General features: G+C 41.0%; 1 protein-coding gene across 4 annotated transcripts in view; it reads left to right on the forward strand.

Annotated features, from left to right (window-relative positions):
- ARMC8 (armadillo repeat containing 8) overlaps nt 1-27,604 on the forward strand; it is a 231,523-nt gene that overhangs the window by 96,867 nt on the left and 107,052 nt on the right. For 2 of the 4 annotated variants that reach the window (XM_082262386.1, XM_082262387.1), the window contains exons 10-13: nt 3,800-3,860; nt 8,729-8,929; nt 13,105-13,254; nt 22,363-22,458. In XM_082262386.1, coding sequence (XP_082118512.1) covers nt 3,800-3,860; nt 8,729-8,929; nt 13,105-13,254; nt 22,363-22,458 — 508 coding nt within the window. The remainder of the gene's footprint in view (nt 1-3,799; nt 3,861-8,728; nt 8,930-13,104; nt 13,255-22,362; nt 22,459-27,604) is intronic. The other 2 variants (XM_082262388.1, XM_082262389.1) reach the window with 1 other exon arrangement.

Below are 27,604 nucleotides of genomic sequence, written 5' to 3' on the forward strand. Positions count from 1 at the left end.
AAGACCTGCTTCACAAACAACATTTCAGTTCATCGGGTTAAAGTCCGGACTCTTGTGTGGCCCAGTTGAGTTCTTTCACAGCAAACTCATCAAATCATGTTTTTATGGAGCTGCTTTGTACACAATTTTGCAGGAAAGGAAGTGCTTTTCCAACAATTGTCTAAAATGGCTTTGCTGTAAAATTAACAGTATCCTTTACTGGAAACACCTGAACTCATTAATTTGGAGGGGTGTCTACATGCTTTTGGCAGTATTGTGTAGGTGTGATTGTCAGGTTTCTACAAACGTTGGACAGCAATGCTCCAATTTAATTGTTCTCAAGAAGCAAGTATCAATGACAACTGTAAATGACTGTCTACCTGCATTGTAGTCAGTATAAAGAGAGTTTTGTCTTTCTATTGAATTGTTGGGGCTAAAGCCCAAAGTCATGAGGAACCACAAATGTAGAAACCTATTTAGCAGCGAACAAAATAGTTTTGTCTCCATTGCAGTCTTTGCTTGTTTACAACCAGTTTCAAAAAAGTTGAGACGCTGTGTAGAAATCTGCTAAAAACGAATGCAATGGTTTGCAAATCTTATAAATTTGTAATTTTTTCACAACAGAAAATAGAAAACGTATCAAATGTTTAAAATTAGAAAATATACCATTTTAGGGGGAAAAAAAAAATGTGGAAATTGATGGCACCAACACATCTCAAAAAAGTTGAGATAGGGCAAAGTAAGTGGAACTAACAAGGAAGAGCTGGAAGAACATATTGCAACTAATTTTGGTCAGTAAAATGTTTGGACATTAAAAAAAGCATCTTAGGCCCTTTTCACAAGGATGATCCGATCGGCTTGTCTGTTTTTCAGGCGGACCAGATCAGATGCTCCATGCATCCTTATGGGGCAGCGGATGTCAGCGGAGACATCTCCGCTGACACCTGCTGCTATCCGATTCCGATCCTGTCCATGAAATCCGGCGGATGGAAATCCTATTGGATCAGATGGGTTTGGGTGAGAACGGACAGGAGGTCTGTTCTCATCCAATCTCCCCATAGAGGACAGCGGGGATCTGACCGCTCCATCTCCGCACACAGAGCGGAGACGGAGCTGTCATCTGTCTGCTCAGCGGGGATCAGCAGATCGATTCCCCCCGCTGAGCAGAATGGACTCCGTCCGGTGTGAAAGGACCCTTAGAGAGACAGAGGGGGAGATTTACTAAAAACCAAAGCACTCAGAATCTGGTACAGCTCTGCATGATAGTCCATCAGCTTCTAGGTTCAGCTTGTTTAATTAACCACTTTACCACCGGAGGATTTTGCTGTCTTACGTCTGGGCCACTCTTTGCGATTCGGCACTGTGGGACTTTAACTGACAATTGCGCGGTCATGCAACGCCGTACCCAAACGAAATTTACGTCCTTTTTTTCGCACAAATAGAGCTTTCTTTTGGTGGTATTTGATCACCTGTGCGATTTTTTTTAATTTTTGCGCTATATAAAAAAAAAAAGACCGACAATTTTGAAAAAATAACAATATTTTTTCACATTTTTTTTATATGCAATTCCCCCCCAAAAAAATTTAAAAATCTAAATTTTTTATCATTTTAGGCCAATTTGTTTTCTGCTACACATTTTTGGTAAAAAAATCGCAATAAGCGTATTTTGATTGGTTTGCGCAAAAGTTATTGCGTTTACTAACTAATGGAAAGATTTCTGTCGTTTTTGGTGTTTTTTTTTTTTTTTAACGAGTAATGGCTGCGATCTGCGTTTTTTTTTTTTTTTTTTACGGGACTGCGACATTGCGGCGGACAGATCGGACCCTTGACTAACATTTTTGACACTTTTGGGGGTACCAGTGACATTACTACAGTAATCAGTGCTATAAATATGCACTGTTACGGTAAAAATGACACTGGCAGGGAAGGGGTTAATTTTATTGGAGAGCGAGGGGTTAATGTATGCCTGATGCTTACTGACGTGTGGGGGGAGGTGACACAGGGACAGATTGCAGGTTCAGCTATGCTGAACTCTGCAATCTGACACTGCCTGTCACTTAGGCGATCCGCCCACTTTGTTTACACAAGTGGGCGGATCTCCAGACTCGATTCCCCGATGATCGGGGAAGAGCAGCAGCGATCGCCGCTGCTCCTCCCATGTCCCGACTCCCGCTGTGACTGAATACAGTGGGAGCGAGCCTCCGAGAGAGGGGAATGTCTGGCGACGTAGGTCTATGTCGTCAGACCTACAAGAGTCACTTTGCCGCAGTAGAGCTCTAGTGAGCAGCGGTAAAGTGGTTAAGCTTTGATAATAAAACTTGGAAGCTGATTGATTTCTATGCAGAGCTGCACCAGATTTTGCGCACTCCCAATTTTTTTTTTAGCAAATCAACCCCAGAGTGTCTCAGATGTAAAATGGGCAGAGGTTCACCAATCTGTGAAAAGCGGTGTCTAAAAATTGTTGAACAATTTCCAAATAATGTCCCTCAATGTAAAATTGCAAAAACTTTAAATATATCCTCCTCTACAGTACATAATTCCATCAAAATATTCAAAGAATCTGGATAAATCTCTGTCTGCAAGGGACCAGGTCAAAATTCAGTATTGGATTCTCGTGATCTTTGGGCTCTGAGACGGGACTGCATTAAAAAGAGGCATTATTCTGTGATGGAAATCACGGTCTGTGAACATAGTTTTCTGTGCCAATCAAAAATGCAAGTTAAAGCTCTATCGTGCAAAGAAGAAGCCATATCCGAACATGATCCAGAAATGCAGCAGTCCTCTCTGCAACAGGCCATTTTAAATGAGCTTTAGCCCAAAGTCAAAAACTGTTCTGTGGTCAGACAAATTTAAATTTGAATTTTTTTTTTTTGTAGCCATGGGCTTCATGTCCTCTAGACTTAAGAGGGGAGGGACCTTCTGGCTTATCAGTGCTTAGTTCAAAAGCCCACATCTCTAACGGTATAGGGGGTACATTATTGCCTAATCATTATGAAATGGGCATCTTGCACTTCTGGAAAGGAACCATCAATGCTGAAAGATATATATCCAGGTTTTAGAGCGACATCCAGACAACCTCTTTTTCAGGGAAGGCATTGCATATTTCAGCAGGACAATGCTAAACTGCATACTACATCCATGACAACAACATGACTTTGTAGTAGAAGAGTCCAGGTGCCTAACTGGCCTGCCTGCAGTCCAGATCTTTCATCAATTGAAAATATTTGGTGCATCTTGAAATGAAAAATACGACAAAGAAGACCCAGGACTATTAAACAGTTAGAATCCTACATCAGGCAAAAATGGGACAACATTTCTCTCCTAAAATTCTGGTGACTGGTCTCTTCAGTTCCCAGACATTTACAGAGTGTTGCTATAAAAAAAAAAAAAAGAGGGATGCTGCACCGTGGTAAACATGGCCCTGTCCCAACTTTTTTTAGACATTGCTGCCATTTTTTACAAATTGATCCTGTAATGTTCCTAAAATTGTACATCTTCTCAGTTTAAAAACTTGATATGTTTTCTATTGTAAATAAAATACGGGTTTATGAGGTTTGCAAATCATTGCATTCTGTTTTATGTCAATTGTACACAGCGTCCCAACTTTTTTTGGAATTAGGGTTGTACTTCTCTTAAATGTCCTAATGATCTATGCAAGCCCAGTGTGATTCACTGTTCCTCCAAGTGATTATAATAGTGAATACCATCATATACTGATTACCCGAATCAGCTATGCAGATTACTTGCTTATTGGCCTTATGATGTCATGTTGGTACAAACTTAAGACAGAATGATTGCAATCCCTTTTTTTTTTTTGCAGCTTAACGTATATGTGTCGATCAGGGGCTATTCGAACAGATGACAACTGCATTGTCCTGAAAGTAAGTATCTGCATGGATAGCATTGAAAATAGATATTTTTTTTACTTTTTTAATTTCTGAAATATTGTTACAAGCAAAAAAAAGTACAGTATTTTTCCCCATGTCTAGTGTATGCATGAAAATGAATGTGAGAATATAGGGCTCTTTAAACAAATCTTTGAGAGAAAAATATCTTCTGTGAGAAGCTTTAAAATAATGGAAGATCATATTTTTTTTTTTTTTTTTGGATATAGGGGTGAGGGGTTTGAACCACTATTACCTGTCTTTGTCCCTGTTAGGGAGATTCATTTTCTAACTGCCCTGATCAAAAGGAGTAAAAGTGAGGTGAAGTCCAAAATGTTGTGCTGCCGCTTGAACAGGAATATAAGAAACCTCTTCCAATGGAGACACTCTGTAATAATTGGCGAGAATATTCCACACATTGGAAAGATTATTTTCTCACTTTCCTAGGATAGATTACAGATGGCGTGTTCTACAAAAGGTGTACCCAGAGAAGATCATGTGTGAATCTGTATGCAAACATTGACAAACTAGCGCAAGGCCTCTAGTCCCCGAGTGGCTCATGGCTTTTCTCCAGGCTAGCTTGACTTTGGTTTATTAAGAAGACAGGAAAAGATTCTTGAGTACTAAAGAGATTAGTGCTGGTCTGCAAATTATGGCTTTTTGCAGCCGTAATTTTGGGTGTTTATATTTAGTTGCGGTCGTTCTGCCATGTGAATGATTGACAAGCTGACGGCAGCCAGATATGTCCATGGCTGTCTATAGGTAAACACACATGCAATGGTCACCTGCGGCTAGGGGCAGAAGATTGCTTCTGTATGCAGACAGATGCATCCAGGCTCAAACATCTGTCCCTAAAGCTGGCTATACACAGCTCGAATTGTGTCTGGTTTCTGATGAAACGGCTGAAATATACTTAGTGGATGGTCTCGTTGGTCTCCTCCCACCTGACACTCTTTGACTGACAAATTGAAGTAGCCAGGCAGAAAATTGTCAGCCAAACTGTGGCTTCATCCATTTTTAGATGCAGCCACTGTTTGGGTAATCTCTCAGCCACCTCCATAAAAAGACAGAATACAGTAGCCCAACAGGGGGATTTGTCAATTTGCTCTCAATAGCATGGCAGCCTCCGTGGTTCACTTAGGAAAGTTTTTTTTCCTCTAAGCAAGTTTTATAACAAAATCCCTTGCAGTTGATAAACAAGAACACAAGTTAAACGCATCTAAAGACAAAACCTTTGTTTTTCATTTTGGATAGAGTGATAAGGGGTAAGAATGAGTCGGGTTCTTCCTACTGTCTTAACCCTCTCTGTTACATGCTGTCACCAGAGCAAGTTCATTGTCAATATGGTGAGATTGTAGTGCCATGGGGGGGGCTCTGAGATTGCTGTATGCTGGTGCTGCCAGCCATTGTCTCTGATCACCATCACAGCAGTACATTGTCTCCAGACCAGTGCTGCCAGTCAGTTTTCCTAATCACCTTTAAACCACTCAGTGCTCCTAAGCACTGATGCCTACTCAATATAATACCCGCCACACCAGTCGTATTGGCCCCGATCACTGCCACACCAGTCGTATTGGCCCCGATCACTGCCACACCAGTCGTATTGGCCCCGATCACTGCCACACCAGTCGTATTGGCCCCGATCACTGCCACACCAGTCGTATTGGCCCCGATCACTGCCACACCAGTCGTATTGGCCCCGATCACTGCCACACCAGTCGTATTGGCCCCGATCACTGCCACACCAGTCGTATTGGCCCCGATCACCGCCACACCAGTCGTATTGGGCCCGATCATAAGGACTTGTTCGCATGTGCGATGCTCTCTGAAGTGCCATCTATGTTCGAATCACTCTTGAGAAAGTATTTGACAAGCAGGGAGAAGGCATTGAATAACCTCCTCATCACCTGCTTTAACCCCTTCGACCTCGCGCAAGCACCTCTTTTCATTTGAATGAGTCTCAATCAGCAAGTGTACAAGAGGTATAATTCCTGCCACAGCTGTGAAGCAAAGCATCCCAGCCCTGGCATGTGTACAACCCCGGCTGCTGGCTCTGCAGCTAAAAGGGTAGTGGTTGAGGAGCGATAAAACTGCAGATCAAAGACAGGTTTTACTGCCCCCAATCTTCCGTTTAATTGAGCCCTAATGGTGCAGCCAGTCACAGTTCTCTAAACACGAACACCGCCAGATCAGTGTTGCTGGAATCTGTGTTCCTGTTTGCCACCACACCAGACCAGTGCAGCTAGCAAGTTTTTTTGATCACTGCTGCACTAATCCAAGTGCCACCAGACCAGTATATGCCAACAGTGTTCCTTATTACTGTCACACCAGTTGAAGTGTCACCATAACAGTGGGTGACAGCAACGGTGTCCCTGATAGTTGCCAAACAAGTCCTAGTGTCACCAGACCAGTGTAATCTAGTAATGGTGTTCTTGACCACCACCACACCAGGGCAGTGTTGTCTTTTCCTGCTGCCGGTACTAGCCCTGGCCTGTTTTTTGTGCCGGTTTGCGGACCATGTGTCTTCTGCCACCTGAACTGACCCATCTGCATGTCCCACAGACTACGTTCTTGCAAGACACCAGTCCCAGCCATCCCCTGTGGACAGCTGTACACCTGGAACTATGGGAACATTTTTCTTTCTTTTTTTCTTTCTTTCTTTCTTTCTTTCTTTCTTTCTTTCTTTCTTTCTTTCTTTCTTTCTTTCTTTCTTTCTTTCTTTCTTTCTTTCTTTCTTTCTTTCTTTCTCCTGTACTTCCTTGCCAGTGAACATGACATTCCTAAAGTCAGCCACATACCAGGAGTCTAGGCTTGCTTTACCTAGAGGAACTGGGACTGCTATAGGTTACCCTAAATTAAGCAGTATTCCCTGACCACTTGTACAGAAGTGACCATTACAGTACATTGGTTCTGACACAATTGGTTGATATACATGATAGACAAGATACAAAGTTATTGGTACATCAATCCAGACACTGAAAGTCTCACATGTTTTACTGCCCTGCCTGGGAGAAGTAGTGGAATTTGTTTTGGGTTTTAATTCTATGTATTCCCATGTGTGAAAATTATCCTATTAAATTGACAACTTTGTTTAAAAAAAATAAGTTTGCTGCATTTTCCAAAAACTTGTGGCAAAAACTGACATTTTCAAAAGACTCGCTATGCCTTTCAGAAAATACAGAAAATACCCATGAAGTGTTTGCTTTCCAAAATGTAATCATTTTGTGGGCATTTCCACTGTCCTGGTGCTCCAGGGCCTCCAAAAATGTGATAGGTAATCAGGAAATTAGATGTGCAATTTATGTCCCTGGAAAGGTTAAAGGTGCTCCTTGGATTTTGGGTCCCTATGTGCATCTAGGTTGTGAAAAGGTCTCCTCATACTCGGGAGAAATAGCAGAATGTGTTTTAGGGTGTAAATGTAAGCATGTCTATGTTGTGTGTAAGAAATTACTTGTTAAAATGACAACTTTACACATTTTATTTAATTTCTTCATTTTCCAAAAAAAAAAATTGTGACAAAAATTACTAAAAAAAACCTCACCATGCCTCATACTTTCCAAGAGGTAATTTTGGGGCCTCAAAGTGTAACTATCCAAAAATGAAAGAAAAAGATTTGCATTTAGAGTAAGTGTGTGTGTGTGTGTGGGGGGGGGGGGGGGGGAGGTTGGGGGTTGTGGGTTGTAACTCCTGTCGTTCTTCTTTTTTTTTTTTTTTCTTTTTTCATCTGTCTCCTATAGGGGAAATTTCCTTTCACTTCCTGCCTCATAGCCAAAATTGGAAGTAAAAGGAAAATCCCTCCAAAGTGAGAGAATCCCACTGTGTCACCAGGATCATCTGAACTAGTGTCCTCATCCAAAGATTTCCCCTCAACTCAAAATTTCAACTCAAAATTTGGAATTTTTTTTCACTTTCGATGATAACAAGAAACAAGGCAAACAGAGAGGGTGAATCTCCCTAAGGCCCTGTTCACACCTGAGCGTTTTTTCAGCTTGTAAAACGCTCATCTCTAAAGTCTCAAAACTCCCAACTAGCAAAATCCTATTCATTTCAATAGCCCCTGTTCACATATGAGCGTTTTGTCACCTGAAGGAAAACTCATTAAGCTCAAAAAAGTACATGAGCTTCTTTTTTGGTAGATTACAAGCGTTCTTGTTAGATGTCAATGCCTGCCTCCAAACACCTGCAAAAAATGCCTAAAGAGCCCACAAAAACAACCGGAAAACGATACGCTCAGGTGTGAATGGAACCTTACAAGGGGGCACAGACCGCAATCTAAACTGACAGGTTTTCTAATCACTTGCCAATATATCCAAAAAAAAAAAAGGTTTGCCATTTAGTGACATTTCAAGAAATATAAAAATAGGCAGTCAGTACATCATGTTTAATCCTTTTTCTGATATAAATTTACCACAGCAGACCTATACACTGATTTGGATTATTATTATATGTAGCAGAATACATTTTGGCCTACATTTATGAAGTTAAATTATGTATTTGTAAAATTTAATAATGGGAACGAAGTTTTTTTGTTTTTTTTGTTTTTTTGTCCTGTCTTTTTTTTTTTTTTTTTTTCCTTTTTTATAGCAAAAAAAAAAAAAACAACTGTGGTGATTAAATACCATCAAAGCAATATCCGTCTCAAAAAGTGATAAAAAATTAGTTTGGGTACAGTGTTGCATGACTGATTAGTTACCATTCAAGGTATGACTGTGCTGAAATCTGAAAATGGCCTAGGCAGGAAGGGGGTGAAAGTGTCTGATCTTAAAATGGTTAAATAAAATAAATGTTTTTTAAAATGTTTCTGTAAAATATTGGTAAATGTTTTCCATTATTATGTTTACATGTCCTGTATCCTTCTGTTTCAGACACTCCCCTGCTTGGTTAGGATGTGTAACAAAGAGCGCCTTCTAGAGGAAAGAGTAGAAGGTGCAGAAACCTTAGCCTATCTAATAGAGCCTGATGTGGAGCTGCAGAGGATTGCCAGCATTACAGATCATCTCATCTCTATGCTTGCTGACTACTTTAAATACCCCAGCTCAGTCAGTGCCATCACAGACATTAAGAGGGTGTGTATATATGACTGCCTATTTAGTGCAAATCAATGTTGATGTTACATGGAACTCACACACAAGATTTCTAATAATATAGTGAATAATTTGAGTGAAAACCCCTCCATATAGAAATTAAATGTGTCCAGAATCTACATAAGAGAGGTTTTGCTTAAGATTATATAAAAGGGCCCATCTGTTTTAGTGCCGGTACACACTATAGCGATGTCAGACTTTGCATGGGATTTGCACCACACACTATGCAAATCACATGCAATGTTTGTGCGATGCGAATTCAGCCATACAGATTGTATGGCTGAATTTGCCTTGCATTTTGACAAAAAAGGATCCTGTTGTGCTGGACCCTTTTTTTTTATTTTATTTTTTTTGTTCCGCACCAGAATCGCATGGGTGTTCACACCTATGTGATCTGATTTCTGTCTGAATTGACAGTTTGTGCTGCGATATGCAAACTAATCTGGGGGTGTCATTAACTTTGTATTGACACTCCCAGCAGTTTGATTATGGCAGTGTGAACTGCCTGCAAGTCGGGTGTGATGCGGGAACCCACAGTGAAATCGCAGGGTTCCCGCATTGCACCAATGTGAACCGGCACTTAGTGTATATTACCTAGTAACATATGTCTGGCCTGTGGGTGTTTTTAGCTTTATAGCATCATAATTTTGTTTTATTTTAGATGTGTCAAATTATCTGAAGCTACACGAGTGCCCACCCTATTTGTCTCAACACACATGCATTATGTGGATGTCAAGGGGGTTAACCTTCACATCATTAGAACAGAGCCAGTATCATGGCGGCCCTGAAGGCATGGCAGAAAAGATTTTTTTTTTTACCAGAAGCAGCTGCTTGCAGGCAGTGAAATACACATAAATAATGTTTGGTGCTGTATTGTCACCCACCCCCCCCTAATAAAATTACACTTTAGATTAAGAGCTTGTTCACCCCATATGTGCTCGAAAACTGATGGGAAAACTGTGCAGATTTCACTTGCAGAGACATCAGATTACATAAGTTTTACATCAGTTTTCATGTGTGTTTCAACGAGTTTTTATGCACGTTGACATCAGTTTTCATGCATGTCAGTTATGTGCCCTGTTCGCACAAATGTTGACTTCATGTCAGTTTTTTTCTGTGCATGCACATTGCAGATTGGTGCGCAGAAATTTCCGCACATTGTAGTGTGAACAGGACACATAGACAACCATTGTTTTCTTTGAGCTCTTGCAGAAAAGCGTGCAGAAAAACACAGTGTGAGCAAGGCCTTAATAATTGCAGATTTCTATCACTGGAAGATTTGCAACTTTATAGATCAGAACAGTCTTACACAGGAAGATCAGAACAGTCTTACACAGGAAGATCAGAACAGTCTTACACAGGAAGATCAGAACAGTCTTACACAGGAAGATCAGAACAGTCTTACACAGGAAGATCAGAACAGTCTTACACAGGAAGATCAGAACAGTCTTACACAGGAAGATCAGAGCAGTCTTACACAGGAAGATCAGAGCAGTCTTACACAGGAAGATCAGAGCAGTCTTACACAGGAAGATCAGAGCAGTCTTACACAGGAAGATCAGAGCAGTCTTACACAGGAAGATCAGAGCAGTCTTACACAGGAAGATCAGAGCAGTCTTACACAGGAAGATCAGAGCAGTCTTACACAGGAAGATCAGAGCAGTCTTACACAGGAAGGTACATTTTAGGTGATTTCTTTTACATCCCCTATGATCTGATGACCAGTTTGTAAAACTCATGTCATGTGGTTATGACTGCATCTTTTACCACTCAAATCGTACTGGTTTTACAGTTGCGAAAAGATTAGTTATATCTTAAAGTCTGCCCCTAGGCATACATTGCTAAGTCTTAGCCCATAGGAACTGCTTACTAGTTAGTGGTTTGTACTTTGTGTGCATTTTTTAAGCATGTGTAAAGGCATTTTTTTTTTTGGGTTTTAGAGTAGGAAAGAATTTGTCCCTCTATTAAATATTTACTACTGTCTATATTCCTCTGCTAGGAAGATTAACTTATTTTTCCTGGTTACTATTTCCCCTGAGACAGAAAGTAAGGAGAAATACAACATTTCAGAGTTGTTACCAGAACAGGAAGTGAGGAGGAATCTTCAAATGGGGACACCTTTTTCAGAGATGATGATACAAGAGATTTCCTTCTCACTTCTTGTTGCTTCTCCAAGATAAGAAGTGACAAGACATCCTCCTTAACAGGACTTGCAGCAAAATAAAAATAAAAAAAAAAAAGATAGCGTTTTAACTGTTCCCTACTCTAAAATAAAAAAAAAAAAGTTTTGGGTATACATACATTTTAAATTTATTTAAAGTGAATCTAAAATCTAAACCTTTTTTACTCTTAAAAAATGTTTAGGTACCGTTTTCTACCTCCCCCCTACCACTAAGCACTTACCTGTCTCCTGAACAATCCATGCTGTCCCAGCTGCAGTTCCTCCTCCTTTACTTCCTGGTCTCGCAGGAGACTCCGGCAGTGGGAGCCATAGGCTTCTGATGTCAGTTGAATCCTATGGAAGGAACGGGGGATGTGGCCAAGCTGAGCTGGGGTTGTTTGTCTATGAACGCAAACAGTCCGACTTGGGTGTGCGCCTGCTGGGGCCATAGCACACGGCTTGTTGCTTGCACCTGGAGGAAGAAGATGCAGACGATGCCAACGGGGGACAATAAGAGGTAAGGGATCACTTTGTGCAATATTGTTGCACAAAGCAGGTAAGTATAAACCTCTTTTTAATTAATAAATAAAAAAAGCTTGAGTATCACTTTACGCCCAACCCCTCCCCCCCCCCCCCCCCCCCTACACCTGACCTGTGCTGTGATTGAACACAGCACCAGTTTGACAGCAGATTTTGGGCAATGATTTTGTCTGAAGTCGGCTGTGTCCAATCACATACAGTTCTGTGCTTACAAACACACAGAGGTCTGTGTGCATAGGAACAACTGTTTCTTTTCTCTGAAAAGCAGGGAGAACAAACATCCAGATCGTAAAGTAAAACAGCACATTTTACACCCATTTCACATTGCTAGGCACACAGTTATCCCCTTGATTGCCCCTATATGTTAACCCCTTCCCAGCCACTATCAATACAGTGAAAATACTATACACTGCCACTGTACTGGTGTCACTAGTGGTTTGGGTTAGTAACCCTCCCAGATAGTGTCTAATAGCACCAGATTATCCATCACCCTATCACAGTCCCACTAGAAGTTGCTGATAACCACCATTAAAGTATAGCGTCTATAGCTACGAAAACTCCAGTGAATGCCATAGTTTGTAGACGCTGTAACTTTTGCACAAACCAATTTAAAATACACTTATTGGTTTTTTTTTGGTTTTTTTTTTTGTTTTACAAAAGATATGTAGCAGAATACACGTTGGCCTCAATTTATGAAGAAATTAGGGTTTTTTTTTTTTTTATTTTTAGATGTTTTATAACCAAAATCGGAAAAAAAAAATTTTTCAAAATGTTTAGTCTTTATTTTTTTTATTTTTGTTTTATATAGCAAAAAAAAAAAAACCCAATGGTAATCAAATACCCTTCAAAAGTAAGCTCTATTTGTGTGAAATAAAAATGTATAGACCATGAAATTGCCAGTTAAAGTTGCAAAATATGCCCTGGTCATGAAGGGGGTAAAACCTTCTGGAGGTCAAGCGGTTAAGGGTCAGTCCACCATTATTTCAGTTTTTCCTAAATACAGCTTAATTGCCCATAGGCTCCTTTCATCTTTTGAAAACTGAGATCTTGGAGCGTACAATGGTCCACCAGCCTATCATCCCTATAAGGGAATCTCCTTAATTATTGTTTGGCAGAAATGGAGCCGTTTTGGGAAAAGTTTGCTGCCAAAACCAGCTAGCAATGCAGCCTACTAGTGCCTGTTTACAACCTAAAAAGCTAGTTTGGATAATATATTTTAAGCATATTCTCGTGTAAGTAAAATGAAAATAAGCAGTTCCTCTGCGCTTGCATCTAAAGTGTTTCCTTGTTATAAATTCTGTGTGTGAGTTTTTTTCTAAAGAATGGAAGTCTCTACATATTTTCATTGGTTTTATCAGTTGTGTTGCACTGCATGTAGGTTTCTCTTTAACTCCCATGTTTCTGCTCCTTGGTTCGAGCAAACCTGTCCTCTTTCCCCTCTTGTTGTACACTACAGCAGAAAGAATCAGGGCAACTTTGCACCGAGGAGACAGACTCAGGAGGGGCTATAGACGACTCCTACTGCACTGCAGATTTTCTTACCTTTCCATTGTCACAAATGACTTCGCAAGCACAGCTTGTCTCATCCCCATCTCCAGAGTCCAAAGTGAGTATATACTATTTATTGGTAGGTAGGTTCTAGTGTGTATTTTTTTTGCTTGAGCATAGAAATGTGGCATTTTTGCTTACTGCTGGGAAAAAAAAAAAGAGCACCGAAAAAAGCTTATCAAAGAGGTCTGATTTCATATACATTACAGTAGGGTCCAAAACGACTTGGGTATACAAAGCCATGTTTATTCTCTAACTCAAAAAAGAGAATCCTACACTGATAGTACTAACTAATAAAACAAGTTCATCAGTATGTAATCGCAACCGAGTAACATTTTTGAAAAAATTGAGTACTGTCCGTGATACTTTTTTTATTTGCACTAACATACAATTTTTCAGGACAAGCTTTTGGAGTATGTCCCCTTCTTCAAGCTCCAAGCAGTTGAAGAAGGGGACATACTCCGAAAGCTTGTCCTGAAAAATTGTATGTTAGTGCAAATAAAAAAAGTATCACGGACAGTACTCAATTGTCTCTGTCGCAAGTGCACTAATACGGCTACAATGACCTCAAGCATGAAAGAAATGACAAAGGAAATACAGTTCTTGCTGGTGTACCTGTACTCTGTTTTGGACTATACTGTATAAAGAAAGTTGATTTGGAATTCCATTGGACCAAGCTTTTCTCTATCTGTTTAGTACATGTTGCTTGATATTTGTGTTTGATGGTTGCGTCACATTGAAACAATTAGAAATAGGTTACAGTGCACCTGTGCCCAGACTATGGTCAAAATTTGAAATCCTATTAATTTTCCACATTGAATTTCACTTCTTTCTAGCTTACCCCTTGAAGATTGTAAACTTACTTTGTGAGAAATTCCACACATTTACTTGAACTCTGTTGGACATATTTACTGTGCCTTGCGAATATGCACTACTTTGTCACACATTTCACAGAGCCTGTTTTAAGAAAGACAAAGTTGCTGAGAGGAGGAACTTTGGAGGGCACAGTCAGTACAGGAAATGTAAAATGTAAAGGAAAAAAAAGTGAGATCCTGTAATAACCTCCATTAGATCCCGTAATAAACTCCATGAGATCACACCAGTCGTCTGTGAAAGCTTCTCAATCATGTCATAAAGTAGACTGTAAAGTGTAACAAATTGAATATACAGGGTAGTCCATAAGATCATAAATTAACACAACCTGAGAACATACAGGTGTGTGGGAAGCCCAACACTTATTAGGAAAAGACTCATCTAACTAAGGCAGGCCATAGACGGTGTGAATTTCTTTCCTGCAACCATGTGTTGTAGGAAAGAAATTCACAGGAGAACAGTGTTGACAGGTGAATCCCTCCTGCCGGGCAATTGTCTTCTCCGGGTGGGGGGAGAACACAGGGATTATCGCTAGGGGCGATAACAGCCGCTTGCATCAATCACAAGCGGACCTGGCAGGCTGGTTGTACCCAAGTTGATCGATCTATCAACTTGGTACAATCAGCCTGCCCACTAATGGTTCGAATCCTGGCCAGTTCTTGATGAACCGGCCAAAATTTGAACTATACAGGTCCCTCTCAAAAAATTAGCATATTGTGATAAAGTTCATTATTTTCTGTAATGTACTGATAAACATTAGACTTTCATATATTTTAGATTCATTACACACAACTGAAGTAGTGCAAGCCTTTTATTGTTTTAATATTGATGATTTTGGCATACAGCTCATGAAAAACCAAAATTCCTATCTCAAAAAATTAGCATATTTCATCCGACCAATAAAAAAGTGTTTTTAATACAAAAAAAGTCAACCTTCAAATAATTATGTTCAGTTATGCACTCAATACTTTGTCGGGAATCCTTTTGCAGAAATGACTGCTTCAATGCGGCGTGGCATGGAGGCAATCGGCCTGTGGCACTGCTGAGGTGTTATGGAGGCCCAGGATGCTTCGATAGCGGCCTTGAGCTCATCCAGAGTGTTGGGTCTTGCGTCTCTCAACTATCTCTTCACAACATCCCACAGATTCTCTATGAGGTTCAGGTCAGGAGAGTTGGCAGGCCAATTGAGCACAGTAATACCATGGTCAGTAAACCATTTACCAGTGGTTTTGGCACTGTGAGCAGGTGCCAGGTCGTGCTGAAAAATGAAATCTTCATCTCCATAAAGCTTTTCAGCAGATGGAAGCATGAAGTGCTCCAAAATCTCCTGATAGCTAGCTGCATTGACCCTGCCCTTGATAAAACACAGTGGACCATCACCAGCAGCTGACATGGCACCCCAGGCCATCACTGACTGTGGGTACTTGACACTGGACTTCAGGCATTTTGGCATTTCCCTCTCCCCAGTCTTCCTCCAGACTCTGGCACCTTGATTTCCGAATGACATGCAAAATTTGCTTTCATCCGAAAAAGTACTTTGGACCACTGAGCAACAGTCCAGTGCTGCTTCTCTGTAGCCCAGGTCAGGCGCTTCTGCCGCTGTTTCTGGTTCAAAAGTGGCTTGACCTGGGGAATGCGGCACCTGTAGCCCATTTCCTGCACACGCCTGTACACGGTGGCTCTAGATGTTTCTACTCCAGACTCAGTCCACTGCTTCCGCAGGTCCCCCAAGGTCTAGAATCGGTCCTTCTCCACAATCTTCCTCAGGGTCCGGTCACCTCTTCTCGTTGTGCAGCGTTTTCAGCAACACTTTTTCCTTCCCACAGACTTCCCACTGAGGTGCCTTGATACAGCACTCTGGGAACAGCCTATTCGTTCAGAAATTTCTTTCTGTGTCTTACCCTCTTGCTTGAGGGTGTCAATGATGGCCTTCTGGACAGCAGTCAGGTCGGCAATCTTACCCATGATTGCGGTTTTGAGTAATGAACCAGGCTGGGAGTTTTTAAAAGCCTCATGAATCTTTTGCAGGTGTTTAGAGTTAATTAGTTGATACAGATGATTAGGTTAATAGCTCATTTAGAGAACCTTTTCATGATATGCTAATTTTTTGAGATAGGAATTTTGGTTTTTCATGAGCTGTATGCCAAAATCATCAATATTAAAACAATAAAAGGCTTGCACTACTTCAGTTGTGTGTAATGAATCTAAAATATATGAAAGTCTAATGTTTATCAGTACATTACAGAAAATAATGAACTTTATCGCAATATGCTAATTTTTTGAGAGGGACCTGTATATGGCTGGCCTACGGATGGAGTGCTACCAGGTAACCTGTAAAGGAAGCTCCATCTAATGCAGAAATAGGAGAGCAAAGAAACACAGCAAAACCTGCAATAGTGTAAGAAGTCAAATCCAAAGATTTTCTTTTCTTCCGTTTTGTACAGTAAACCTATAGCATCATGACAGATTACAGGCAGCAAGGTACCATGGGATATGTAGCCTTTAGAAATCAAAAGCAAACCACAAGAATGAGCAGAGGAGAAACTGGAAGGCATGCAGGGAATCTAAGAAGTTGCTGAAAGAAATGGCAAGCAAACAGGCAGCAATTGCAAAAAAAAAGGGTGCTTTTTCAAGTAAACATATTAAATTAGCAAAAATAACTAGCTTTGTATTGCTATTATAATGATAAAATGAAAGTGTACACTGTGACTTTAGCTCTCCTTTAAAGTATTTTATATAGGCAAACCAGCTGTAAAAGAGCTTCAAAACAAACCATCTCTGATAGACCTAGCTGCTTGTATTGTGAAGTAATTTATTCTCAGATACTCAGGCTAGGGTAATATTTGTACAGTGCAGGTATGCATGCAAAATCATGCATGTTCCCGCAACGCACAAAAACATGCATCCCTTTTGTAGGCACGAAGTGGTGCCATTAAATGTTAATGGCACTCGAACACCCTTTACTAAGGTGCATGAAATTGCTCACCAAAATGTGAAGCAGCATGCATTTTGGTGGTTAAAAAAAAAAAAATTGAACTTCTTTGGTGCGATTTTAGCCCCCAAGGCAACCCATGGAAATGATTTGAGTTGCTGTAAACATAAAGTGCAAAAAAACACACCGTTGCACCTATACAGGTGTGAATGAAACCCTAATGGTCACCACAAGACAATAAAGTTGGGTTTTGGTTAGTTTACCAGCTAGAAACACTGTTTTTGTGTTTACATTAGAGTGCTGGCAGTCTATGCAAGATTCTCCTTCCATAAAGATCAAAGAAATAAGCTATACAGTAATTTCAGTGTCTCTGTTTTGCAAGCTACCTATAGGTAGCTATTGCGCGAAACGAAGTACAGGTACGTTGTTTCGCGCAATAGAGCCGACCTGCCATAGTATATGTACTGCTGGTGGTTGTCAAAGGATAAGTCCACCTTTACACTAAAATCCCTGCATCTCTAGACCTCCACAATCTAACCCTAATCTATCTAGCCCTGTAAAGAAATCAGTATACAGTATACTTACCTTTTTTGTAGCCGTTGCGGCCCGATTCCACGATGAGCTGTCAGTCGCGGCTTCGCTGTGGTGGGGGGTGCAGAGGACACGCTGGAGAACAGAAGCCCCATAGTAAGTCTATAGGTGACATCACTACTCATTAATTTCAGACGTTGGCGGCCGTGTCCTCTGCAGAGCTTCCGCCGCTGGAGATCGGGTCGGAACGGCTTCAAAAAAAGGTATGTATACTGATTTCTTCTTCACAGGGTAAGATAGGTTAGTGTTAGATCGTGGAGGTCTATAGATGCAGGGATTTTAGTTTTTGGGTGGACCTATTCGTTATCTACTAGCTGCCCAAGCCAATTCTGACACTTCTCACATACAGCCGGTAAAATAGGTATTAAATATGTCACCATTTTTCTGGGGAAATCTATTTCTAAAGGTGCTATCGATGTGCAATTTTCACCATATGTCGGTAACAACCCACGCAATCCATACATGCAAATAATTTCAGAAATTAGGTTATGTGCAAAAAAAAAATGGAATGACACAGCCAAAAGCTATTGAAAACGCTAACTGAAATTTATTTAATACTTGGTACAAAATCTTTACTTGTTAATGACAGCTTCAAGACGCCTCCTGTATGAATACCCTAGTCGCATGCATTGCCCAGCTGTGATTTTGGCCCATTCTTCCACACAAAGGATCTTAAAATCTTGAGGGTTCTGTGGACCTCTTCTATGAACTCTGATCTTTACTTCTTTCCATAGATTTTCTATTGGATTCAAGTCAGGTGACTCGGCTGAGCCATTCTAGCAGCTTTTATTTTCTTTCTTTGAAACCAATCGAGAGTTTCCTTGGCTTTGTGATCATTGTCTTGCTGAAATGTCCACCCTCATTTCATCTTCATCATCCTGATTGATGGCCGCTGATTTTTTTATCAAGAATGTCTTGGTGTATTTTGCCATTCATCCTTCCTTCAATCACATGAAGTTTACCAGTATCGTATGCTGAAAAACAGCCTCACACCATGATGTTCCCATCTCCAAACTTCACTGTTGGTATGGTTTTGGGATATTTTGGCATCGGAAGAGTTCAATTTTGGTCTCATTTGACCAGACTATATTCTCCCAGTATTTCACAGGCTTGTCTAAATGTTGTGCAGCAAACTTTAAACGAGTTTCAACATGCTTTTTCTTCAGCAATGGAGTCTTGCATTAGTGAGTGTGCATACAGGCCATGGTGGTTGAGTGCATTACTTTTTTTTTTTTTTGTACCTCCTAATTCCAGGTCTCTCTGCAGTGCTCCATAAGTGACCCTTGGCTCTTGGACAAATTTTCTGATAATTATTTTCACTCCAAATCTTTTGAGGAGCACCTGGTTGTGGCCAGTTTATGGTGAAATTCTGTTCTTTACACTTCCGGAGTATGGCCCCAACAGTGCCCACTGGAACATTCAGAAGTTTATAAATTCTTCATTAACCAATGCCATCAGTATGTTTTTCAACAATGAGTTTGTGAAAGTCTTGGGTAAAAGCAAAGACCTCTCTCATCATGAGATGTTGCTTGTGTGACACCTTGGAAATGAGACCCCTTATTCTAGGCCATCAGATGAGACTGAACCAGCTGATATTAATTTGCACTGACAAGGGGCTTGCTTTCTGATAGATTTCAGCTGGTGTTTTGACTTTCCATGCCTTTTGCATCTCCCTTTCTTCATGCGTTCAATACTTTTTCCCTGTGTCATTCCATTTTATTACACATAACTTCATTTCTGAATGTATTTGTTTTGGTTTCTTTGTATGTATGGATTGCATGGGTTCTTACTGATGTGGTGAAAATGTAATTTCAATAGCACCTTTAGCAATATTTTTAACTAGAAAAATGGTGACGTGTTCAATACCTATTTTGCCTGCTGTACACGTAAAAAAATCAGCACTTTTTTTTTTTTTTTTTACTAGATAATTGCTTTAGGACCCTCAAACATTAATGTGTATGTTTATTAAACTGAGGAGTTTTATCTCGGTTCCATTCTCCACAGTTCTCAGGGTAAAATTATCTCCCCTGCAGCCTGTGTAAAAAGCTGAGAATATCTGTTCTCAAAGGGAGAATCAGAGAAGTTTTTCCTCTGAAAACGATTGAGAGCTGAGTAGAAGGGGGTGGGCTGCCTGTGATCTTGTGAGGTTACAGGGCAGCCGAGTTTAAAAAGTAAACCAAAGTTAAAAAGAACATTTCATTCCAGAAAATATTCAGCATTATGCACACAGATCTATCATATATACACCCCTCACATTTTTGTAAATACGTGTATTTTATTATATCTTTTTCATGTGACAACACTGAAGAAATGACACTTTGCTACAATGTAAAGTAGTGAGTGTACAGCTTGTATAACAGTGTAAATTTGCTGTCCCCTCAAAATAACTCAACACACAGCCATTAATGTCTACACCGCTGGCAACAAAAGTGAGTACACCCCTAAGTGAAAATGTCCAAGAAAGCCCGAAAACAGTTTGAAGACAAGCAGACTAAGGACATAGATTACAGGAACCATGTTCTGTGGTCTGATGAGACCAAAATTAACCTATTTGATTCAATTGGTGTCAAGCGTGTGTGACAGCAACCAGGTGAGGAATACAAAGACAAGTGTGTCTTCCCTACTCTCAAGCATGGTGGTGGGAGTGTCATGGTCTGGGGCTGCATGAGTGCTGCCGACACTGGGGAGCTACAGTTCATTGAGGGAACCATGAATGCCAACATGTACTGTGACATACTGAAGCTGAGCATGACCTCCCTTTGGAGACTGGGGCACAAGGCAGTTTTCCAACATAACAACTCCAAACACACCTCCAAGATGACCACTGCCTTGCTAAAGAAGCTGAGGGTAAAGGTGATGGACCTGCCAAACATGTCTCCAGACCTAAACCCTATTGAGCATCTGTGGGGCATCCTCAAACGAAAGGTGGAGGAGCGCAAGGTCTCTAACATCCACTAGCTCCGTAATGTCGTTTTGGAGGAGTAGAAGAGGACTCCAGTGGCACCATGTGAAGCTCTGGTGAACTCCATGCCCAAAAGGGTTAAGGCAGTGCTGGAAAATAATGGTGGCCACACATCATTTTGATACTTTGGGCGTTTTCACTTAGATGTGTACTCATTTTGTTGCCAGCGTTTTAGACATTGGCTGTGTTTGAGTTATTTTGAGGGGACAGCAAATGTACACTGTTATACAAGCAGTACACTCACTACTTTACATTGTAGCAAAGTATCATTGCTTCAGTGTTGTCACATGAAAAGATAGAATACAATATTTACAAAAATGTGAGGGGTGTACTCACTTTTGTGAGATCTATCTATCTATCTATCTATCTATCTATCTATCTATCTATCTATCTATCTATCTATCTATCTATCTATCTATCTATCTATCTATCTATCTATCTATCTATCTATCTATCTCAAAAAATTAGTACACCCCTCACATACAGCTTGTATAACACGTACAGCTTGTATAACAGTGTACATTTGCTGTCCCCTTAATATAACTCAACACGCAGCCATTCATGTCTAAACCTCTGGCAACAAAAGTGAGTCCATCACCTTTACCCTCACCTTTTTTAGTAAGGCAGTGGTCATCTTGGAGGTGCTTCTGGGACGACAGCCATGCAGACCAACTTGATGCAGTGTGCAGCGTATGGTCTGAGCACTGACAGCATGACCCCCCCACCCCTTCAACCTCTGCAGCAATGCTAGCAACTCTCATACATCTATTTCCCAAAGACAGCCTCTGGATATGACGCTGAGCACGCACACTCAACTTCTTTGGTCGACCATGGCGAGGCCTGTTCTGAGTGGAACCTGTCTTGTTAAACCGCTGTATGGTCCTGGCCACTGTGCTGCAGCTCAGTTTCAGGGTCTTGGCAATCTTCTTATAGCCTAGGCCATCTTTATGTAGCACAAAAATTCATTTTTTCTAGATCCTCCGAGAATTTGCCATGAGGTGCCATGTTAAACTTCCAGTCACCAGTATGAGAGAGTGAGTGCGACAACTCCAAATTTAACACACCTGCTCCCCATTCACACCTGAGACCTTGTAACACTAATGAGTCACATGACATCAGTGAGGCAAAATGGCTAATTGGGCCCAATGTTGAAATTTTTCTCTTAGAGGTGTACTCACTTTTGTTGCCAGTGGTTTAGACATTGAGTGTGTGTTGAGTTATTTTGAGGGGACAGCATATTTACACTGTTATACAAGCAGTACACTCACTACTTTACATTGTAGTAAAGTGTAATTTCTTCAGTGTTGTCACATGAAAAGATATAGAATAATATTTACAAAAATATATATGTGTGTGTATATGTGTGTGTATATATATATATATATATATATATATATATATATATATAAACCGCGGTGGCCACATAAAACAAGGCCACCATAAGTTAGGCCACGCAGGGCCAACAATATACAATACAATTAGCAATGGGATCTAAACCACTGTCTAACAATGACCGAGATCAACTCACTTATGAATATTTAGCTTTGATAAACGTGAGCTTGAAAGTGGCATCTATTAGAATTCATTCTTGAAACCGATTCCAATTACACACAGTCCCCTCCAGCAGGCAGCACGTGTTTAAGCTCTATTATTTTCCAAAGAGAATGTCTAAGCCTTGCTGGTTTTATGTCTAAGTGATGCTTTTTAGCTGTTACAGTTGTTTGTGGGAGCTTTGCTTTTTGAAGTGTCACATAGATTGATATGAACACGTGGTTAGCTTGATGTAACTTTCTTCTTTTTTACTTCAGCTTGATCATGATTTGAAACACGCCCATGAGTTGCGACAGGCAGCCTTCAAGCTCTACGCCTCACTGGGAGCCAATGATGAAGACATCCGGAAGAAGGTGAGTCTGGGAGAGGGGCGACCCCCGGTCCTGTCCGCCAGCAGACAGGGTGTGATGCCCACCTGAAAAAGAGTCACAAGGAAGAGACTTTAACAATGACTGTCTTGTTTAAACGCCAGAAGCAGAGACTGTGAGGGTTAATGGAGCAATGAATGAATGAGGCTGTGCCTTTTTGGCTTTATTTTTTTTTTTTGCCTTTAGAAACGTAGTCTAGCGTGACTGTCAGAGGATGACCAACACATTGCATTCCATAACTTCTTCAGCTTTTAACCTTACGCATTACGTATGCATGAGTTCAAATTTAGTCTGTAGAAGGTCAGGTGTCTAGTGTTCTTAAAGAACTACCAACAGTGTCATAATTGTCCAAAGCTGCTTTTGCAAATAAAACACCTTTCATTAGCAGCTGGGCCTGCAGACCTGTGTGTTGCATTATCTTCTTTTTTGTAATCTACTCTTCGTTCAGCTTTGAGAGGTAGATTGTGTGCAGTAGGTACAAGTTTCTGTACAAAATGTATTTTGCATACAGCAACAGAATTTAAAAAAAAAAAAAAAGTTGGTTATGATTCCTTCTCCCTCTGGTCAAGAAGGACCCCAAATGTTGCAATATTTTAGGATAAACGTTCCTGGATTATGTTCAAAGTATGGGTGAGTCCAACCTTTACTCCGTGTTAACAAGTGGTCACATAATTTCATTTATTTTTTTCGTTTTGATCTCCAGGGGTGATTACAAGGCACTTAGCCACTTATGGTGGCAATATATCTTCTAATCTTTGTAAACCATTTAAATAACTTGTGATGCTCAAATGAAGATTAGACCTTGTTGGGGATCCTTGTGCAGTAGTACCCAATGCTGTAGAACTTGGAAAACGTACCTTATCAAATGCAGCCATTCAGGCCAAATCTTTCACCCCACCCTCAGCAGAATATACTTACACTTATTTTGCTCACCCTCTGACTACTCCCTTCAAAGGAGAAAGCTGAAGGAAATACCCAGTACTTCCGGGTATGGAAGAGCATGTAACTGCTCTGAGCCAAACAGTGTTGTCACAGGGGAGTACATAGCCCTGTATGAGCTACAACTCTGGTGTCTTGCCACTCATGTAAGGAAGGTAAGTATAAGCGCCTGTGGAGGTCTGAAGTAAGAACTTTTTTTTGCCTATGCACATTAGGGGTGCACATTTTAAACCATATTGTTATGTGAAACCTCTTGGGTCATTGCAAATTTTGCAGAGGTATGCAAAAGCAGTTTAAATCTCAGGGTAGTGGTGTGTATCCTGTAGTAGTGCCTAGTCTATAGCTATTTCTCTCTTGTTAAGATAAACCATTGAGACTGTAAAACTAGTCTGCATGTTTGATATCTGTAAAAAGAAAGGTCGAGTAAGATTTTTCATTTACATCTAATGGACCTTTTATCTCTGTATAGCATAAAGGCACACATCTTTATTGCTTGACATTGATCCTCTAATATTCCTGTCTAAGGTTAAACCTAATCTCTGATTTTCCTTTGCCTCCTATTCGCAGTTATAGATTGCCCCCAAATTTCACCAGCTTCCATTATGTTTTAGCCCATACACTTTAAGGTGCTGATGGCGCATGCAGCGGGTATGGTTTTTTGTTGCTGTATTAGATAAAAGCCAAAGTATGTATTGAGTTTATGCAAACTAGGTTGGCATTTCATATAGAGATGTAAACAAAGTGTACAAGTTCATCAGATTTTAGAATTTTCTAGCATGATTTTCACAAACGTGTGTATCCGTACTCAAAATACTTAAAAAAAAAAAAATGTTGGTAAGAAATTCATACAAGTCTTTTGTCTGTCTGTTGTATTGATACCTTATCACTTTAAAGCGGAGTTCCAGCCATTTACTCACCTGTCCAACGGTCCAGCGATGCGGCCGCCCGAAGCCTCGATCCTCTCCCTCGGCGCCGGCATCACTGCTGTGGGCACCCGGCTGTGACAGTTTGCGGCTTCACAGCCGGGTACCCACTGCGCATGCGCGAGTCGCGCTGCGCGCCGTGATTGGCCGGCAATCTTCTGGGACCTCTGACGTGTCCCAGAAGATTGCAGGGAGGGAGAGGGAGAGAAGAACTTCCGTTCAGGGCGCCGCGGCGCTCCGAGCGGAAGTGGGAGCGGGTACCTGTCAAAACTAGGTACCCGCTCCCCCCCCAAAAAAAAAGACATGCCAAATGTGACATGTCAGGGGGTCAGGACTCCCTAAAGCGGAAGTTCCACTTTTGGGTGGAACTCCGCTTTAAGCAAATGTCTTGCATGGACTGAGAGACTGCATTACTTTTGATGGTTAAAGCAGTGTGATTATGATGATTCACTTTGCAAATGTTGTGCTCGTTTGAAATAGATACACTGAATACTGTGTTAGACATTTCCCCATTCCTGCACACCAGGAAAGTTTTTAGAGTCCTGCTGCAAACCTATTGTTATATATTTTGTTTTATGTGGATTTACTTATCACACTCAATATAGCAGATTTTAACAGGGAAATGTCTTTGGGATTGTGGTCAGATGAAAGCCCCCATTCCCTAAATTTTGCATGGCATTTACGTTCAGTGAAGTAACATTAGGAGGTAGGTTTAGTGTGTCTGATGCATAACTAGTAACTGACAGGTGATAAATGCTTTCATTAGGGTCATATTCTACAGGTGCTATGTTTTCTAATGCAATGCCTTTAAAGAGAAACTGGCATGACAATTTGAAACCAATGTAGAGCCTCCTTATATCATGCTGCACATGTTTTTACATAACTAGTAGATTGGTTTTTAAAAGCAAACTTCAAGCAGTGGCTCCAAGTAAAAACATTTCTCTCTCCCAGGAATCTCCAAACCCTTTCCTTGATTGGTCAGAGTCCTAGAAATAAGGCACTTTTCCACTGCAAGTACCGGCTCGGCTCTACTCGGCCCTGCTTGGCCCGGTTTGCTTTTCCACTGCTGGTACCGCATGGTATAGTGTCGGAACGGCTCGGTACGGTACGGTATAGGTTTGCTTTTCCACTAAAGTAGTACTAAAGTTAAGTGGGTGGGATAACAACGGGGTGGGTGGGATTCTCTGACCAATCAGTGGCTAGTAGTGACTGCATGCAAAGGATTGTGGGATATGGTACCAGTTTGGTACCTGTTGGAACCACAATCGAGTAGGTACTGTTTTTTCAGAGCCGTACCGTACCGTTCGGTTCCATGCAGTGGAAAAGCAAACCTATACCGTACCGTACCGAACCGTTCCGACCCTATACCATGCGGTACCAGCAGTGGAAAAGCACAAAAGCGTGCCGAACCGGTACGGTTCCATGCAGTGGAAAAGCGCCATTAGACTACCCTCCCTTACTATTCTAAAATGTCACCTCCTCACTCTCTGGGACAAACTAATCCCCAAATCACCCTTTTCAAACCAGGGTGCCCTGAGGTTTCTTCAGGGGTGCCTTGACAAAATGCCCAAAAATGTATACAAGCCAGCAGGTGTAAATGCTGCCGCATTATGTAAAACTATTAGAATAGTCTTTTACATTTTAGGATGGGGTGCCTTGATTGTCCATAATTTTAAAGGGTGCCTTGAGATTGTCCATAATTTTAAAGGGTGGCTTGTCTAAAAAAAAAAAGCTATGTTTTTTTTATCATAGGATCGAAGACTGGTTTATTTGGGAATCCAGCATTCCTCTCTGTCTTAACTCAATCCATTTTCTAATCCCTCAATCACCTCTGCCAAATCACACAGTCATGATCGCTTTCGTCTTTAGAGACTCTCCTGCCACACACTATCCCATCAACTCTACAGTATCTAGTTTGCCAACAGCTTAATTCTTTTCTATCCTCACTCCCAGATAAACAGAACATTTTCCTCTCTACCAACCTAATTCCAGAGACTCCTTCTACAGGATTTGCACCTGACATCTATGCCATTCTCCTCTCTTGCACTCATCCCTCTGTCCCCTGCTACACCAATCAGTGCTCGATTGAACTAGGGGTTCCTCTGTTCTCAAAGGATTCGGAAAAAGCCTTTTATTTTTATGCATCAACTCTTCTTGGCAAACAAGTCTTCCCCACATTGTTCTACTTTCTAACATGCTAAATAAGCTATCCTTTGACATTTTCCTCACTGTGCTCTGTACTGTGATCCCACACGCTGGCATCCATCCCAGCCACCTACCCTTCTGGAGTGGGTTACTGAATTAGACTTTATTCCTTGCATGAAACTCCATCTGACTAAGAAAATGACAAACAAGATTTGTATACAAAGATCTGGGCCACTTGGACTGTTCTTTCAAAATTCGCAGTGACCAAATTTTGTGACCAATTTATCATCCTCTTAAATCCTATGCACCTTCTGTCCAAATAAGGCAGTGGTGATGGCGCGACCCCTAGTACCTTTCCTCACCACCCCTATGCTCTCTACCTTGCATCCTTCACTACTTTTTCCTCCCAAAACGACCCATTTCCTGTTCTCCCTCCTTTTCTCCAGGTCCTTCTTTTCTACATGTCTTGTATATGATGCTTAGTAAACAAGCATGCACAAACCACTAAACTTCAAAAAAGTCTTTACTTAGAAGAGAGCCCCCCTTTTTCCAGATCACACTCTCACACCCTCCTGTGATTTGCCATGGGTCTTGGGAGGAATAGTAATCATTGCCGTGTAATCATTCTAAACTGATCTTGTGACCTGGAATGCCTATGTTCTCAATGCAGAAATGTGTTGCACTTGTAATGTATTTCATATACACTCTTCCCCTCTTTTCTACTTTCTTTATCCCTTGTTTGTCCTAACCGAACACTCTATCAAATCCGATCGAACAAAAAAAATAATAATAAAACAAATGTGGAAAGAAAATAATAGCTACCAAGAAGTGGGTAGAAAACTTTACCATGTTCATGGAGCTCCTACACCTGGGCACGCTCTGTACATAGCACCTAGTCCCATAGTGCAGTGGTCCTCAACTCCGGTCCTCAGGGCCTACTAACAGGCCAGATTTTAAGTATTACCTTGGGGAGATGCAGACCAGAGTACTGCAATCACTGAGCAGCAAATGAGATCACCTGGGATGTATTTCAGTTATCTTGCAAACCTGGCCTGTTAGTGGGCCCTGTAGGCCAGGGTTGAGGACCACTGCCATAGTGTAATATGAGCTTCTCTGAGACTTTA

Source organism: Pelophylax lessonae (assembly GCF_965119305.1).
Source record: "Pelophylax lessonae genome assembly, chromosome: 6".
NCBI classification, from domain to species: domain Eukaryota; kingdom Metazoa; phylum Chordata; class Amphibia; order Anura; family Ranidae; genus Pelophylax; species Pelophylax lessonae.